At 40.0% G+C, this 19833-nt stretch overlaps 1 protein-coding gene across 7 annotated transcripts in view; it reads right to left on the bottom strand.

The window, feature by feature from the left end:
• Window positions 1–19833, bottom strand: part of UNC5D (unc-5 netrin receptor D) — a 567925-nt gene that overhangs the window by 213006 nt on the left and 335086 nt on the right. For all 7 annotated transcript variants that reach the window (XM_007962156.3, XM_007962159.3, XM_007962158.3 and 4 more), the window contains exon 3: window positions 17272–17415. In XM_007962156.3, the coding sequence (XP_007960347.1) occupies window positions 17272–17415 (144 nt within the window). The remainder of the gene's footprint in view (window positions 1–17271; window positions 17416–19833) is intronic.

Raw genomic sequence — 19833 nt, 5'->3', positions numbered from 1 at the left:
GACTCGATCTCCTGACCTCGTGATCCACCCGTCTCGGCCTCCCAAAGTGCTGGGATTACAGGCTTGAGCCACCGCGCCCGGCCCACATGTAGATTCTTATACATCCGGAACATATATATATATATATATATATATATGTGAATATAATATATATATTCCCCTTAACATTATATATTATATTCATTTTATTGTACCAAGTTTCACTGCTACAATGTCCATCAAAGAAGGAAGTAACAAAGATCATATCCTTCAAAGTTTAGAGAATGATAAATTCTAAAATATTCTTCTTTAATTGTATTTTAGTCATGGGAATCTGCACACAGCACAAAACATTTCATTGGTTCTGTTTACTGCCATATTTCTGGAATGAATATATATACACACACACGCGCGCGCACACACACACACGTTATGGTTGCAATAATATACTACATCTCCCTGAAATTCCTGAATATTGCAACCATAACTCCTGATCAGTAAATCTTTCAGCAATAATGAAGAAGGGCCACCTTTGGATGCCATTGAATCACCCTGCAATTCTCCATGCACTCTCTTCTCTTGATGCCAGGTACTGAGCATACTCTGCTTTACTGGGACAGCAGGATGTTTGGCTGATGCAAAAGGTCCTGTCATGCTGACGCTCCTCAAGGCTGTTTCTAGGACCATAAAATAACTTTGGGCCTTTGTGAGATCCCTTGTGCTCTGTAATCCCTCTGCTGGTAAATTGCTATTATCAATAAAGCATTTTATAACTAGCACTGTGTATCATTATCCTGTGTTCACAAGTAGTATAGCTTGTCAGGTAACAGTGGGGTTGCCAAGGGAATAGATATAGTTGTGCCTGCAGTAGGGACATATGCTGAGTACAGATAGTTGTAGTTTTCCAAAATGCTTTAAGAACTAATTTAACCTATTCTCTATTGAGCTACTCCCAACACAATAAGATCTGTCATGTTCAGCCTCTTTTGTTTATAAAAATAAAAAGCATTCATATTTCAACTAGAAATTGAGAATTTATTGAAAATTAAGAAGATAAAAATCTTAAAGATGAGTTTAGGACTGACTGGAAACCAAGACAGACCAGGCTTGAAGAATAAGAAACACAATACAACTGTGACTTTAAGAGGCTATAACATAGCCAAACGAGGAGATAAAGAGATCTAGTTACGGTCACACAGTGTCTCTTGCCTGTAATTCCAAGATTTTGGGAGGCCAAAGTGAGAGGATCTCTTCAGGCCAGGAGTTTGATACCAGCTTGGGCAACACAGAGACCCTCATCTCTCAAAACAAACAAATCAACAAACAAAAAACAAACAAAACAAAACAAACAAACAAAAAAAAGGAAAACAACAAAAAAATAGGCTTGGTGGTGCATGCCCGTAGTCCCAGCTACTTGGGAGGCTGAGGCAGGAGTTGGAAGCCACGGTGAGCTATAATCGAGACACTTCACTCCAGTCTGAAAGATGAGTGAGATTCTGTCTCTTAAAAAAAAAAAAAAAAAAAAAAAAGAGACAGGCCCAGTATAATTCTCTCCTCTGAGTTATTTCATGATCCTCTTAGCACACACATGGCCATGTCACTTCTACCCTTCCTAACCAATTCCCTCTCGCTATTGCCCTAATAGTCTTAACTTTTCGGTCAATTGCATTCACTCATGGGTGCTGATGTCTCAGGGCCACTGCCACCTGCTTCTTTTTTGTGTGCCTTCTACCTTCAGTTGTCACTACTAACTGCTGATTCTCTTTCAGGATGAGGTTATACTCAGAAGAGCAAAAATCTACAAGACCATAATCACTTAAATTCTTCTCAGTTGAATCTATCATACTGAGTCAATTCATGTATCTCTCTTGCCTGGGGGTAGATTCTTGGCCTGAAAGACACAACAGTGGGCACATGTGGCATCAGAATGATCACCCCTGCCTATGAAGTCACTCAGCACCACTTCTCTTGGCAAGAAAGTAATGGGTAGGAACCCCACATAAGGAAACCATGCCTGTAGAAAGAAGGATTGCTGTTTGCTTTGTCTCCAAGTTCCATAGAAGGCACTTTCTGCATATTGACTGCATTTATTTGGTTGTCTTAATACACAAAGGATAGCTGAAGTTTAACCTAAATAAGAGATATTAACAAATCTTCAACAGGAAAAGCCATTAACTGAAAATATAGAAATTCTCTGCTGCCTTGTTTTTAAGGCATTAAACCAAGGGAAAATACTCTGATAACTCACATTTTGTATCTTTACATCATGTTCCACCAAAAGTCATAGGGACCAAATATCTGCAAGTTCCACTTTCTGTACATTTGAGAGTACTGTTGTTCTACTTGCTGGGCTAATGAGAAAATTGAGTGCTAGGTAAGTACAGAAATAGCCACCAAATCAAAGTGTTTTTGATGGAAAACAAAACCAAAAAGAGCAGTGCCTGGAAGCACTGACTATACCTAGGCTGCTCAGTTCCCAAGCAGGATATGAAAAGACTATGCTGCTCATACACACACACACACACACATTTTAGAGACTGGGTCTCACTCTGTCACCCAGGTTGGAGTGCAGTGGTGCGATCATAGCTAGCTGCAGCTTAATACTCCTGAGCTCAAGCTGCCTCGGCCTCCCGAGTAGCTAGAACTACAGGCACATGCCATCAAGCCTGGCTAATTTTTACATTTTTTTGTAGAGATGGGGTCTCACTATGTTGCCTAGGCTGGTCTCCAACTCCTGACCTCAAGTGATCTTCTTGTCTTAGCCTCCCGAAATGCTGAGATCATAGGCATGAGCCACTGCACTCAGCCTGTGCTGTTCATCCTGTTATCAAGTATCCCTTTTTTGAGACAGCTTAATTTCTACATCTCCTACAAGCATTAAGAGACCTTATCTGTAGCTGAGCATCCAGCTGGGCACTCGAATGCAAAACGAACTCCATGGTTGAAGGGACAAAGTTTTAAAAACCACATGGATGTGGAGAATCATTCCTGACTTTCCTGAGTGACCTTTGAGTCTTCTACAGGAAATTAGGGGGATGTGAACTAGCAACAAGTTTAAGAAGAAATGACCTAAAAATAACCTTAAGCTTTCAATACTCACCACCTCATTGTAATTCACTACCAGTCCTGGAGAGGGATGAAAGGAAAACAAAGGGATAGAAACGAGTCAAAAAGAAAAGCCAACCCAGCAGCAAGAAAAACAATTTAACCACATTATTAGTTTTTTGGTTCTTCCCTCATCCCACATCTCCATGAGGCCAGGAAGGTCAATTGGGACAAGATATGGCCAGTGTCGTGAGCATATAAACACTGGATATGCCACCAAACATCTAGCACCTCCTCCTGCCGGCATGGCCCCATAGAACAACTGAGTGGAAGGAAGAAGGCTGCATTTTGCTTTCCTTAGGCCAATCTTGCCAGAACCAGGAAGATCTAACGAACCACTTTGGCTCAAAGTTGTTCACCTTTTGGTAGCCAAATCCGTATTTTTTAAAAAATAAAATGACCCAGCAGAATGCAGATGAAACTACGCAGAACCGACAAGAAAGAGGCAACCACTGCATGAGGAGGATGCTTTCCAGGAAAAGTGAATGATCAACGACTGTGAAATAGAAACTATCATGGGGATCTGAGAAAGATAATAAATCACTGTGACTGCAGCAGCCACAGTGATTGGTGACTGGAAGCACTGTATAGTCAGGGAAGGAAGCGAGACATGGGGGTTCATGCCTATGGGGCCAAAAGTTCAAAGTTTGGGAAGTCATGCTGTTCAACCATGGGAATAGCATGATCTGGTTTGCATTTTTCTTCAAGAGTAATCATTCTTGTTGCTGTGTGGAGAATGCATTTCAAGGCAGCAAGAGTAGAAGCAGCAAAGAGATTATCACAGGAGATAAATAATGTCTGTAACAGGTGGAGAGAAGAGGACAAATTCAATATATAGTTTTGGAGGAAGAGGTGGCTCGACTTTCTGGTGAATAGGATGTGACTGAAGGAAAGAGAAGTCCAGGATGATCCCTGGGTCTTGTCAGGAGCCCCTGTGGTCCCTTTACTGAAACAGAAAACACTGGGAAATAAACACAAATTTACAGCAATTATTTTTTTCTTTTGTTTTTGAATTGTTTTTGTTTTTCATTATTATGGGTATATAAGAGGTACACATTTATGGAGTACATGTGATGTTTTTATATATGCTTACAATGTGTAATAATCCTGTCAGCTAATTGGGATACCCATCACCTCAAGCATTTGTTATTTCTTTGTGTTAAGAACATTCCAATTCCATTCTTTTAATTATTTTAAAAGATACAATAAAGTAGTGTTCACCATAGTTCACCTTGTTATGCTATCAAATACTAGATCTTATTCATTCTTTAACTACATTTTTGTACCCATTAACTATCCCCACTTCCTCCACCATCACCCTGCAGCAGTACTGATGGAGTGAAAACCAGAAAAGTACTTTTTGGGACATAGCCAGTTTGAGACACCTACGAGATATCCAAGTGAATGTGTCAGGTAGGCAGTAGATGAAGAATTTGGGAGACAAGGTGCCGTGTTAAGGCTGAGCATGATCAGAATATAGCCAGCGAACCAAGCCCTGCAAAGACTCCACCAAAAGAGAGACTCTGGATTATGGAGGGAAGAGGCCTCAAGATGGAGATCTAGAATACTACAATACTTAGAGGTGGGAAGAGAAGGAATCTAGACAGAAAATTCAACTGTGGTCAGTGAGAAGAAGGAAAATAAGAGGACAGTAAAATCAAGCCCTCCTTCCAGAGATGAGGATTCTAAAGGTCTTGAGTGAGACCCAGGAGTCTTAATTTTTAGAAGTTCCCCATGTGATTCTCATGTGTAGCTGGTATCAGGAGTCACTCTGAAGGTGCATAAAACCAGATAGTTGGTCCCAGAACTCAAATCCAGCTCTTCTGACCTCTATTTCCTCCCTCGGTAACTCCTATTCCCTCTGTACACTTTTTAAAAATACAAGCCATTTCATCTTCATGCTGATATTAAATTCCCAACTATGCCTCAAATCATTAACTCTAGCTATAGATCCCGCTGTTCTCCCATTAGTCAAATTTTGGGGAGGAGATGTCTACATCATCTCTGCTTTCTCCTCTCCTATAGATTCCTACATCTATACTAATCTCCTATCACCCTGGCTCATTACGTTGTTTTGTCCAAGTCAATGGAGCCCTTCACATCAAACGTAACAAAACTTCTCACTTCTTACTCCAATTGGCAGATCACATTGACACCACTGACCATTTCTTCCTTCATAAATCTTTCCCTACTCCCTTCATGGGTCTCCTAGTGCCTATTCTACCTTTTTTTTTTTTTTTTTTTAAACTTTTCTCTCAGTCTTATTCATGGGATCCTTCTCCTGTGTTCACCGCTTGACCATTTACAGATTTTCACTCATGTTCTGCTGTTTGAGAGCTGAGGACTAAGGTGGAGATTGTGTAGTACAGAAAAAAATGCAGCAAGTTCTCATAACAGCCTGCTCCTTCTATCTTCCTGACAGAGTTCTACTCACCTAACTACCACCTACTTGCCAGTGACTCTCAATCCTGTATTTTTGATTCTGTTCTTACATCCTTGAGGTTCAGCTCATAAATACAACAGCATGATGAAAGCAGTCCATTGAATATTCCACAGGTAGATCACACATGACATGATCAAAAACTAAAATCAGTATCTCATTCTTCAAGCTGGTTTATTTTACTCTATTCATAACCTACTTAACGGAATCATTTGAGCTGGAAACCTAGCAAGTCCAAAACTTGGAGCAGTCCCCAAACTCCTCTCTTACTTCTCCTTAGTTCCACTTCTAAGCAGCCATAAACTCTAGCTAATTTTTTGTTCCTGAATCCTCACACTTCTACCTTCCTCTTCAACCTATGCTATGCCTGCAGAAGTTCAGACCCCATCAACACTCTCAAAGATTGGTGTGAAGCTTCGTTGCCTTGACTCTTGCTCCCCTTAAATCTCTGACAGCAGTGAATGGGAGGGTTGAGAGTTTGGAACATATGATTGCATTACTGCCTTACCTATGACATTTCAATGGCCCCAAACTACATTCTGGACAAATCTAAACACTTGGTAGAGAATTTGAACACGTTCCATAATTTGGCCTGTCCACTTCTCTTTGGTAGCCCCATCTTCTGCCATCTTGCGATTCATTCACTACAAGTACTGTGTTGCTTGCTTTCCCACATAGGTCATGTGATGTTCCATCCTGTGCTTGGACTCAAACACTTTCCTTTACTTGGAATGCACACTCTCTAAATTGTTACTCCTCCTTCTTCCTCAGGATTTAGCTCAGACATTGACTCAGGAAGTGTATCTTAGGCTTCAAGGATCAGTAAATTGTCACTGTTGGTGGCCCCTAAAATATATTGTGCCTACCACCAACCAGGTCCCATGAAAACACTTGTTTATATCTCCCTTATTAGATTATAAACTCTTCAAAGAAAGGGACAATATTTTATTAATTATCATGCTGCCTAGAACATGCTAGATAATTATTCATGGATGCCTGATACTGTCACACCTTAGTTAGTATTCTTTTACCACTTGGCAAGTTTCTGGAATGCACCTTCTCATCCTTACTTAGCTGGTGGAAGGATGTGAAATAATCTAAGATGACATTCTTAGGCTCAAAGAATCCCCAAAGATTAACTAAGGTAGGATTTTTGTTTGTTTTGCTTATCAGCTCTTTGTATTATCTGTCAGAAGGTTCCTTTAGTGGAGAAAATGAGAGTTGAATTGAAATAAAATCTATATCCTCTCCCCTGATAAACTTTTACTGAGGTTTTTACGGAAATGGCCATCTTCCAGGAACTTTTATGGTGAATTTCACCATCAGAATGGCAGACTGAATTAAGTTGCGATTTCCTTCAAAGGTAGTAGCTATATTTCTGCAAATTCTTCTTGGTAAAATAATGGTTGGCAATAAATAGCATGAAGGAATACTATTTGGGGAAATTGTCTTTTTCACCATCCACAGTAAGATGTGGTGGAATACGCTTCTGCCTTCGTGGTTCCCGTCTTGGTGCTTTTCACTGTGCATGTGTTAATTAAGCAAAAGTAGCACAACTTATATTAATTACACACAAGTCATTCTCTGTTCCTAGAACCAGAGTCTCTTACAGTTCAGTGTTGCTCACACTGCCTATTAAAATGCTTCTACTAAAAAAGGAGAAAATTGATTAACCTCGTGCCATCTACGGATGGAACCTAAAAAGATGTGGCAGGCACAAAGTAACTTTGAAGTTTCAAATTAAATCTTCAAAATTCATGCAAGTTTTTGCATTTCACTCCATACTGTATCCATGTTCTGTTTTCACAGATCTAAAGGGGAATATAATTGATGCTTCAGAAAGATGTGCCATGTCTATCTGGTGGCTTCTTATATTCCCAGAACACCAAGCAGTGTTCCATATGTAGACAGCATTTTAAGAAACACAGTTAAATGAACCATTACTTTAAAAGTTCCTCAACACAGGTTTGTGTAATGCCTTCCTATGGTTAAACACAGATTATACATTTTTCTTTTCATTTTTTTGTTTGTTTGTCTTGTTTTGTTTGAGACAGAGTTTCACTCTTGTGCTACAGGCTGGAGTGCAATGGCACAATTTCTGCTCACTGCAACCTGAACCTCCCGGGTTCAAGCGATTCTCCTGCCTCAGCCTCCCGAGTAGCTGGGATTACAGGCAGGTACCACCACACCTGGCTAATTTCTGTATGTTTAGTAGAGATGGGGTTTCACCATGTTGGCCAGGCTGGTCTCCAACTCCTGACCTCAAGTGATCCATCCACCTCAGCCTCCCAAAGTGCTAGGATTACAGGCATGAGCTACTGCGCCAGGTCACATTTTTCTAAGGATATCCTTGAAGTGATATAGTTTCCTGGGCGTATCACATCAGGAGACACATACTGTTGATTTAACCCATTTTTGGTGATGTTAACATTGATTATGTGATCAAAGTGGTGTATTACAGGATTTTCCTTTGCAATGCTATTATCTAGTTGCGCCTTTATAATTAATAAGTATCTTGTGAAGTGATACATCCAGATTATATAAACATCCAGTTTTCCTGAAACTTTCACCCATTAGTTTTAGCCTCCACACCGATGCTTGTGTGAATCAATTCATATTTTACAGATGTCTTTACAATAAGAAAGAGCTCTCCCTTGCACCATTTACTTATATGTTCATTCATTCATTCACTCATCTTTTAAAATATCAGTGTAGATCCACAGATTCTTATTTGATGAGCTACAATCTTTGCTATCATTTATTTTGATGCTCAAGTTGTCCCAGATTTGGTGAGGGAGAGCCCCTTCAGGGGTGCTGTTTCCTTTTCCCATGTTCAAATTGAGGGGCAGTAAATAGAACAATGAACCTTCACTCTCCAAAAACTCAACATCATCAAAGATAAAGGAAGACCAGCGACTTATCCGGATTAAAGAATGCTAAGCTGACTTCACAACTGAATGTAACACATGATCTAGGAATTTGTTATAAAAGGACATTATTTCACAACTGATAAACTACGATAAGCCCCCTAGAATAGATAATAGTATTTTGTCAAATTATTGATAATGATACCAGTTATGCCAGAAAATGTCCTTGATTTTAAAACATACACCATGAAGTATTTACGAACAAGGGGTATCCTATCTGCACCTTAATCTAAAACAGTTCTGAAAAAAATTAATTTTCTCTATATAAATAAACATATAGATAATAAACATAGAAAGAGATCATACTAATGTAGCAAAATGTTAATGTTTGAAGATTCTCAGTGAAGGGCTTAGGGGAATTCTTTGTATATATTGTAACTTTTCTGAAAGTCTGAAATTATGTTAAACGTTTTAAAACTCTGTTAGTCAACGGGTGCGGTGGCTCACGCCTGTAATCCCAGCACTTTAGGAGGCTGAGGCAGGCAGATCGGGAGGTCAGGAGATCGAGACCATCCTGGCTAACACAGTGATACCCCATCTCTACTAAAAATACAAAAAAATTAGCCGGGCATGGTGGTGGGCACCTGCAGCCCCAGCTACCCAGGAGGCTGAGGCAAGAGAATGGCGTGAACCTGGGAAGTGGAGCGTGCAGTGAGCTGAGATTGCACAACTGCACTCCAGCCTGGGCAACAGAGTGAGACTCTGTCTCCAAAAACAAACAAACAAACAAACAAACAATAAAATTCTGTTAGTCCATACATCACCTACTTATTGAATGCAGGATTCCTTCCCCAGTATCACTGTTAGACATGTATTCCTTGCCTGTCAATGTACAGGTTATAGGGATCTGTGGCCATAGGAAGACTGTCTCATCAATGGGCATTTCTAGTTGTTAGCTCAACCCCAATGTGCCACCTTAAAACTCAGCTCATGTGATGCTGCCTCTGGCATTTGATCAAACAGAATAATCCTGTCCCAGTTCTACATCAGACACTTTGAATTCATACCTACCTTTTCTAGGCCAATTATTTGCTTTTTACGTAACAACTGCGTATTTGAAATGATTTCTTGAACCATCACCATTACTGTCACTCAGAGCCAACTTCACGGGTGTGTGACCCATGCAGTTGCACAGAGTTCCACGCTTGATTTAATGCTCTTGCTATTGATTGCTCAAAACTCTTAATAACGTTTGAACAAAGGGCTCCATATTTTCATTTTGCACTGGGTCCTGTAAATCATGTACATGGTACTGCTGCAAAAAGTCTATGTGGCAACTTTGTGTAAACTGGACACCCATAGGCACAAGGCCTGGTGAGAAAACAGTACCTATGTGCCCGGAAAAACTAGCCTCCTTTCCTTCAGGTGGATGAAATCATATTCTAGAGTGATTGGCATCTTGGCTAGTGAATGCATAGTCCGGAATGTGATTGCACCCACCTGAAGGAGAGGAGTTGTATTTCAACATTCATCCTTTTACTTGGCTAGATGCTATTACTTGGCTAGATGCACAACTTTATTTGGAGGTCCAAACTTCTTCATCCCCTGCAATAGTATTCCTATAAATTAATTTCAGTCCAAGGAAAAGGACTGAGCATTCACAGAGTAGATAATATTGTGTCTTGGCTTTGGATACTTTTTTTCCACGGGAGAGGAAGGAGAGTTTCAAGCTTCTGTATGATTTATACCAAGTGTTGAGCATTGGTCTTAATATTATGTTCCATGCCATGGGAATATATCCACATTCTGAACAGAAAGGAAGGGAGCAGTGGAGGTATTATTGGCAGTTTAGACCTCTTCCAGAGCTGTATACTGAACAACACAGAGTTAGTGAATCTTATGCTTCCTAACTTCCATTCCCATTTTAGAATGGCTTCATTGTAGTACTGTTAGGAGTGCACAAACAAGAAAGGACAAAGATGACCCTTTTCTGTCAATGTAAGCTATGAATTCACTAAGAAGCCAGATGCCATGTTAGCTCCATGGTACAATCATGACCTACAGCTAACAAACCTCTTTTCCTAGAGCCATATCCTACACTGGTAGGGTTGCTTTTCAAGCCAAATACATTTACAAAACAAAGGTAATATGTAAGATTGTGTACTAGGCTAGGGAGTTAAGAAAAAGAGGGTAATGCAGGTTGAATCCTCAAGCAGTTTATAAACTAACTAGGGACATAAATCCACAAATACCTTCAAAATAACTATCATTTGGGGTATTTTAAGTAGTGTGGTAGAAGTACTAAATAGATGCTTTGAAAACTCAGAGTTAGACCCTTAGAATTTACGAAATTTTGAAGCTGGGGATGCTAGAGAGCATTCCTTTTAATGATTTACTTGGTATGTGAGGCTGCTGAGATCAACAAGTGATAGGGGATTTGCTAAAGTAGGTTTTGTGAAGGAAACAGCATGCAAGATGGCCCTTGGATTTAGGGAGAGACAGGAGTGTGAGATGGGCCACAGAATATGTTCCAAGGAGGAAAAAATAGATAAGCAAGTCAAGGAGGGGGAAAGTGAGTCCCGCATCCCAGACTCTAAGCATCTAGGTCATGCCAGTCAAGTGGACAAAGAACACTTGTAGGGATCTCTTTGGAGATAAGAATGGAAATGTACAGGAAGGCTGCATCTGTAAGCCAGGAAGATGTGCCTAGATGTATTTATTTACATATTTAAATTTGTGGGTAGCAGAGGGCTATTAACAGTTATTAGTAAGTAAAATTATTTATCAGCCATGAAGCCAAGATCCATAATTGAGGTTTCATTTGATGTCTCTGTTCCATCATTTTCAAAAAATGCTTACCCTTCAAAAACCAAATGAAAATAATACTGCTTTGACTATGGGAGTTTCAAAGCTTTTGAACGAAATTCTCTTTAATTTCTTTACTCCTTGGCACAATTGCATAGATATTTTAGGGGTGTCTTAAATCAGCAGCATATTTAAATTATATTCAGGATGTATCACATTTTATACATTAAAAAACAAACAAACAAAATAGTGGTTTTCTGCTGTGTTTTCTTTCAAGTGGCTAACTTGCTATAACAGGCTTGACTAAAAGAGGCAAACATTCCCTTTCTTCTCCAATCCCAACAATCATATGGGAGAAAAGGCCTAAGTGTTAAGGAAAGTTTGCCCGGCCAAGAGTTAGTGGTACAGGTCCAACATTTTATAAGCAGATGAAGAAGGAGGAGAAAAACAGGGAAGAAAATAAAGGGCTAGGCAGCCAAATGTTCACACATGAAATAAACAACTACAAATAATTGAATATTCCTAGTTTTGACAACCGTCCAGCAGCAGAAGTAACAGATGCCATGGCGTGCCCGTCTATCTCTGGCTCTATTGAACCACACAAACGAGCGGAGGCCCGTGGGAGTCATTCCCTAGAGACAGACTTCTGCCAATTTTGTGGGGTAAATGTAGGTTGGTTTTATTTATTTATTTTTACCTTTATAAAATCACTTTTGAAACTAGGCCTCCACAATTTCCAGCCCCAGGCAGTTGGACAGCAGCCAACATCTTCCTGACACAGTGTGGAATTATTAAGGAAAAAAACAATAGTTTAAGATAACAGGCACTTTGGCTCCTTAAACAAAATGTGTGTGTGCATGCATGTGTACACACACACACACAACTGGACCATGAGGAGGAATACAATTTACTCTTAAACAGAGTAAGAAAGGAAAGCTATTACAGCTTTCCTCAAGGAAACACTCAAATGTACATGAAGTTTTTTCATTATGTTTTTTAAACTCCCATTTAACAGAAAAGGATCAACATATCTTAGTGCCAACAGCACTCAGGGTGAGAGTTTAAAAGATTCAGGACCTGGTTCCATGTTTGCTATCAGCTGGGTGACCTTTGGTCATCTAACTTTTTTTTCTTTTCTTTTTCTTTCCTAAGAGATAGGTTCTTGCTGTGTGCCCCAGGCTGGAGGGCAGGGGCTATTCCCAGGTGTGATCATAGCACACAACAGCTCCAAGCTCCTGGGCTCAACTGATCCTCCTGCCTTAGCCTCCTGAGTAGCCATGACTACAGGGATACACCAACATATCCAGTTCACCTAACCTTTTGCCTTTTGAAACATCACTTTCCCAGCTGTTAAATGAGGAATTTGGGGGAATGGTTAAATCAACACTCTCCAAATAGTGCTTCAGAAACATATTCTAGGGTCTTGTTACTAAAAAGTATGGTCCACAGACCCACACTGGCAACATCCGTACGTATCCAGGGAGTTCATTAGAAATATAAAATTGCAGGCCTCATACCAGCCATACTGAATCATTTTAACCGAATCACCAACATTTTAATAGGATTCTAGTTGATTTGCATGCATATTAAGGTTTGAGAAACACTGCTTCTGGGCAAGACATCTCAAAGGTGATCATAGAATCACTTGGATACAACTTGATACAAACACACCTTTCTAGGTCCTTTCTCCAGTCTCAACCTGAAAGCCTGGGGTGAAAGCTAGGACTCTGTATATTTAACTTAATATCCCATGGAAATCCACTTCAGTGAATATATGCATTATTTAAATTATGTTTTGTTTATATTATTTCCCTTTAAAATCAAATGATCTCTAAGTGGTATAATTCCAATGAGCTTCCTGGTGTTTTTGTAAACAATAGCTAAGATGATCATGTCAAGACCCTACGGGTCAATGGATCCCTCAGGGGAACTGTCCCAGATGCCACAGAGGTTTAGCTCACGCAGTTTTTCACAGTTTTTTGTTTGGGGGTGTGTGTGTGTGTGTGTGTGTGTGTGTGTGTTTTCGTTCGTTTGTTTTTTTATAGACAGAGTCTCACTCAGGCTAGAGTGCAGTGGCACGACCTCAGCTCACTACAACCTCTACCTCCCAGGCTCAAATGATCCTCCCACCTCATCCTCCCAAGTAGCTGGGACCACAGGCACATGCCACTGTGCCTGCCTAATTTTTGTAATTTTTTTGTAAAGACAGGGTTTCAACATGTTGGCCAGGCTGGTCTCGAACTCCTAGACTCAAGCAATCCACCTGCCTCGGCCTCCCAAAGTGTTGGGATTATAGGCGTGAGCCACTGTACCCGGCCCGTGGCAGTTTTAAAATTGGTAATTCTTGCTGGATAATTGGTTAAATGCAGGAAACATAAGGAGCTCTGATGGTGAACTCGAACAATTTAATGAACAATATTAAAATGATACTAATTTTGCAAAGCCCCCTCAAGATGATTGTCATCAGATTCACAAGCTACATTCATCTATCAAATCCTCATTTAGCACATTAAGATGTCTCTAGTACTTCAAAAACCAATCTTAAAAAGAAGAAACATAGTGAATTATATCCAATTTAGCTTTTCATTTATTGGGAATAAAGACTATCCTCACGTACAGTGTGTCACTTGCAGGAAAGTGCCTACAAATAGCAGCCAGAAATCTCTCTCATCCCCATATAACATGAAAGACATTTTTTTCTAAAGTGCATTTTTTCTTTTCCCTGCAAGCAAATCAAAAGAATTCTAAGCAAGGTCCTAAAGGCAATTCCCCCACCCCTCTGACTTTTGATGCCATTACACTAGTTAAATTTCAATTTACATTTTAATGTACACTGGTCCCCAAGTCAAATGCAATATTTAATGACAAATCATGTCTTGACTTGCATAAATAATTTTAAATAAATTAAAAAGCCTCTCACTTGCTACACGAGAAGAAACTAAATATGTGTTGCAAATATTAGAGATTATATTAAGTACATTGGATAATATAGGCTTCAATAATATTCAGACATATTTTTATTCAACTTGGGAGCTTATTACCACAAAAGTATTTTATGATTCTAAAAAGGTGGGAAGTGATAGAAAAGTGTTTTCTGGGGCCAGGCTCAGTGGTTCATGCCTGTAATCCTAGCACTTTGGGAGGCTGAGGAGAAAAAACTGCTTGAGGCCAGGAATTCAAGCAACCTGGGCAACATAGCAAATGCCATCTCTCTCTCTCTCTCTCTCTCTATATATATATATATACATATATATATATATATTTTTTTTTTTTTTTTTTTTTTTTCTTTTGAGATGGAATTTTGCTCTTGTTGCCCAGGCTGGACTGTAATGGCGGGATCTCAGCTCACTGCAACCTCTGCCTCCTGGGTTCAAGTGATTCTCCTACCTCAGCCTCCCAAGTAGCTGGGATTACAGGCATACACCACCATATCCGGCTAATTTTTTTATTTGTATTTTTAAATTTTTAATTAATTTTTTTTTTTTTTTTTTTTTAAGTAGAGATGGGGTTTTTCCATGTTGGTCAGGCTGATCTTGAACTCCCAGCCTCAGGTGATCTGCCCACCTCAGCATCCCAAAGTGCTTGGATTACAGGCATGAGCCACCGCACCCAGCCTAAGTGTTTTCTATTTTTACCATTGTTTACTCTCTCATGCCTGAGAGAGTTGGGGACGTAGGACTGACCCAGAATAAATTTTTATAGAACCCACATATCCATAATCTATAGAAAAATTACTAGGTTACTAAAATTTTAATTCGATTTGTTTCAGTCAGGATTAATACACCTGCAAGTGAGAGATGGTGGTGGAGAACCAAATATATCATAAAATAATAGCTGATGATTGATAAATGCTCATATGTGCCAGGCACAGTTTTAGATATAGTTTACCTCTAACTATCAAAATAATTCTATGAACTAGGCACCCTTTTATCAATGAAAACATTAAGACACATAAATGAAATAATTTTCCTACCATCACTAAACTAAGTAGTGGAACAGAAGTTGGAAACCAACAGGACTCTGGAGTCTGGGTTCCTCCCCATGCGACGCATGTATGAAAGTAGAAACTGCAGGAGCGAAGGCACACGTCAAACATGTGAGGGTGACATGCAGAAGAGCAAAGTGTTTAGAAGGACAGAGAATACTGTACACCATGAATGGCAACAGGAAACTAACAAACGTGTATTTGAGCCATTCTTTGCAACATTTTGAAAGCAAAAACAAGGTTTTTCCCTGGACAAAACCCCTGGAAGTTTCTAGCAGGCCACTGGTAATGAAGAATTAAGTGAGCAAGAAGGATGGAGATGGGGAGGACGGGCATGTGCAGAGATCAGGGAGATGCTATTCACAGTAGTTCAGAGTATAGGTCATGTGGGCCTCGGAGAAGTAAAGAACAGGAAAGGAAAAAGTGAGGGTGAGCAGAAAACAATTGAGGGGACGTATGTTGAAATCCCCTCTGCTGTTTTGCAGATAGAGCCTTGAAATTACCTATTTTATCTTGACTCAAGTCAGATGCCCTGGCAGGTCTGACTGACACCACGCTGGGAGCATAGACATGAACTTGTTAAAAGGAGATTAAATGCAAACATATTCCCTCTCTCAGCTGGCCTGCTACTTTAAAGTCATAAAATAATTGTTGGCTAAAATTAATTAACTAAATAACTATAGGAAAATATTTCCCATGGCTCTCACATCAAGAGCCTGGCTTATGAGGTGACCTCTTCTCCCTGGCCTATCAGAACTCAGGCAACACCCAGGAGAGGGCCTCCCCAAATCGCCAGAATGAAGGTGACATGCGTATTTTAAGAGGAAGATTTCATTTCCCAGGAAACATAAATGTCTCTGCAAATAGCAATTCACTCCTATTCTTAATCCCTAAACCATCAACATCTGCTATGAAGAATTACTGGAGTCCTCAAGTAAATCTTTCTCGCCCTGTATTCTTCATGACGCTCTTAAAAGGTGGTATTTGAATAAAACAACAATAACCATCTCTTCCCCCATCTCCCAGTTTCTTTCTGGAGGTGATTTTGCAGTCCCAGGCACACAAAGGAGGTTTTATGGGGATCCATAGAAGTGGAATAATGTACGTGGGGAGGGTTGAGGATATTTTCAAGGAGGAGAAAAAAAGTTTGTGTATTTATGAAACCTTTTAAAAATTATAAAAACACTAATGCTGAAATATGATAAAGAAATCTTGGTCTCTTCTGAAAAGCAATTTTCTTTCTTTCATACTTTTTTCCAAGTGTTTTTTTTTTTTTTTTTTAGTCCTACTTGGGTCAAACTAATGCAGTTTTAAAACCCATTTCTGTGTTTTAAGATTCAGAGAGAAGAGATTGAACAGTAGACTATAAAAATGCCATAATATCTTTAATGTAGTATTTTTGCAGATTTGCTGGAAAGTAAACAGTCATTGCTCAACTTTTCCCATAAGTGTCCCTTGAACTTTGTCATTGATGGTGAACAGCAGAATCCATTTGGGTGAATTTCATTCTTTCAGGAACAGGTTTTCCCTGGCATTGTTGAGCCACCTGCACTCTGACCATCTAGGCAGACTCTCTTAGCCAAACTGACTTGCTGAATGTACTCTGAAGGAAATTATCAAACTTATTTATTTATTTTTTTGAGATACAGTCTCTCTCATTCTGTCACCCAGGTGGGAGTACAGCGGCATGATCTCAGTTCCCTGCAACTTCCACCTCCTGGGTTCAAGCGATTCTCCTGTCTCAGCCTCTCAAGTAGCTGGAATGACAGATGCACACCACCACGCCTGGCTAATTTTGTATTATTAGTAGAGACGGGGTTTTGCCATGTTGTCCAGGCTTATCTCGAACTCCTGATCTCAAGTGATCCTCCCACCTTGGCCTCCCAAAGTGCTGGGATTACAGGCGTGAGCCACTGTGCCACACCTGGTTGGAAATTATCAAACATTTTAAAACACCATTTTAGAAGAGTAAATTTAAGTCCTCTCATTGACATTCTGTAGAAGCATCTGACATCTGTAAAGCCTCTCTTCAGCTCAATTTAACTCTCATTTGTGGTCCTACAAGACAAGGTCACCCACAATGTACTTACAGGCTATGCGCACAGAGGCCTTCCTGCTCTTGGAGGTACCCAGGTGGCTCCACGCCACACACTGGCACCAATAGTCCTCAGGCCCGTGGAAGTCCTCCACCTGTTGCCTGGTAACGTTGATGAACACTTCGCGGACCTTCAAGCCTGATGGTGGGAGAGATAAGAGACAAATCAGCTGAGGCCGTTGCATTTCTCAAACAGAAAGTTAAGGTTAGCCAAACCTTTTCTTTTTAATTAAACAATTCTGTTTTTAATCAAGACAAGGTTTTAATTACTTTGAGAGTAATATAGTACTGCTAATTAAATTTCCAGAGCTGAGTAGGTTGGAAAGCACACATGTAAAGTATCATCAACCAACTGTGGCTCCCATGCAATAGAATAGTTCTCACAGTACCTTGACTTAGCGCTGTTTGTCTTTCTTTGCTACTACATTCCTCATAGATTTTACACAATGTTAATTGCTGGGATTCTACAAGCCAAAGAGGCCTCCACAAACCAATGTCAGGGACACAGTTCCAAGTTGTTCTAAGCGCCCCTATGTCTGGGTGTGGCAGCTGGGTTGGGTCATTGTAACAGTATGGCTTAGAAGAAAGAGGACTCAGTGAACATTTGCAGATGGGGTGACCAGGCTGAAAATCTGAGGAAGGACCAAGGCATCGGCATCAAAGGCTCAGGACGACGAAGCCAATGGGACCGAAAGAAGGAATGAGCACAAAGAGGAGACAAGTTGAAATATATATATATATATATATATATATTTTTTTTTTTTTTTTGGCAATGGGGGTCTCACTATGTTGACCAGGCTGGTCTCAAATTTCTGGCCTCAAGTAATCCTCCCATCTTGGCCTCCCCAAATGCTGGGATTAGAGGTGTGGGCCACTTTGCCCAGCTGCATGTGATATTTTGATACATGTACACAATGATATTTTGATACATGCACACAATATGTAATGATCAGATCAGAGTAGCTGGGATATCCATCATTTAAAATATTTGTTGCCTTTCTGTATTTTTTAATTGATATATCATAGCAGTACACATAAACCAAGTTAGTCTTAAAGCCCTGAGAAGAGAACCCAGGGAGGTCCCCATAGCAATGGTATGAGGAGGTGAAGAAAGAGGGGTTTTTATAGAAAGAGTGGCTAAGGGCACAGCAGTGAACTGAGATGCAGCTATAAGACCATAACCTTTTAATGGTTTTTTGTTGTTGTTGTTGTTACTTTACATCCTCCTTCTAAAATTAAACAAATTGTTTGGTGCTTCTAACTGGAGAGCATGAGCTTCTTCTCCACCTTTGACCAAGGACTATCAACCTTTCTTTCTTTGGGATGAACAGTTGCCCTGTACCAATGATGCAAGGGGTTAACTTGCCTCACCAGTTAACTCATCACAAACAGGGAAGCAGCCTTCACAGCCAGCATGTCCTCTCCATCCAACACACATTTTCTGAGGTTGTGCCTTTCTCTAGGATAGGCAGGTTGGGAGAAAAAAAGGGGATGCTTATTGAATTCCACCTAACTGCCTCGTGTCATGATAAACCTTGAACCTATGTGCTCTTTACATTTCCACGGTACTCTGTGGTGGTGCATGCTATGGTGTCTCTACTTTGCAGAGGAAAGAACTATGACTCAGAGAGGCTACGTCATTTGTCCACAGTCAGAGTTTGTAAATGAAGGGTCCGGTGTGTGAGCTTGGTGGTCTTACACCAAAACCAGCACTATGTTCAGGTGCCTCTTAACGATTCAATTCTGTCCCTTTATTTTAGTACTTACACTTAATTGTGGCAATAAGGTTAATACATGGAACTATTTTTTAAATTAAGTACCTAACTATGCTTTTTCCTTTAAGTCCAAAAGAAATTCAGGGGATAGAAGTGTCACTATAATCAAAATGAGTCCAGAAGTCCTGATGGAGGAGGTGGATCATGATTATATCTTGGTTTCAGGATTTAGAAAACAAGAATGAAGGTGTAGGATTAGTCAGGTTGTGGAAACGTTCCCTTCCACCCAATCAATAACGTGTTATTTATAGTGCCTGATGAGAGATGGTCATGGCCACATAAGTCACCATGTGCAGTCTGAGGTACACTTTCTAAATTTGTAGGAGGAACCCCCATAACAGAAAATCATCTTGATGACAGTTGGTAACTCACGTTTCCCCTATTTGTGAAAGTACAAAAGCACTGTGTTTTCCCTGTCAGAGACTATTAGTCCAGAAAGCCGACTCCTAAATCAAATAGGAGAAAGGAAGCCTTAAAGGTGATGATTACGTTGTTCCTGCTGCTTTGTTTTTTTCCTTTCTTTACACTTTAATGAAAGAAGAAATATGAATGGGGGGACAAAGACCAGGAAAAGGCAGAGTTGGCAGGCAAAGGCAAGAGGGAAGAATGTCACAGAAAGTGGAAATAAAGGAAGGTTTTTAAAAAGTTTCTTAGAAGCAGACAAAAACATATACTGGGGAAAGGACACCCTAATTCAATAAATGGTGCTGGGTAACTGGATCGCCAAATCAGAAGAATGAAATTGGATACCTCTCACCATATACAACAATTAACTCAAAATG

This window comes from Chlorocebus sabaeus, chromosome 8 (assembly GCF_047675955.1).
Source record: "Chlorocebus sabaeus isolate Y175 chromosome 8, mChlSab1.0.hap1, whole genome shotgun sequence".
NCBI lineage: Eukaryota > Metazoa > Chordata > Mammalia > Primates > Cercopithecidae > Chlorocebus > Chlorocebus sabaeus.
This window is presented reverse-complemented; position numbering and strand designations above follow the sequence as displayed.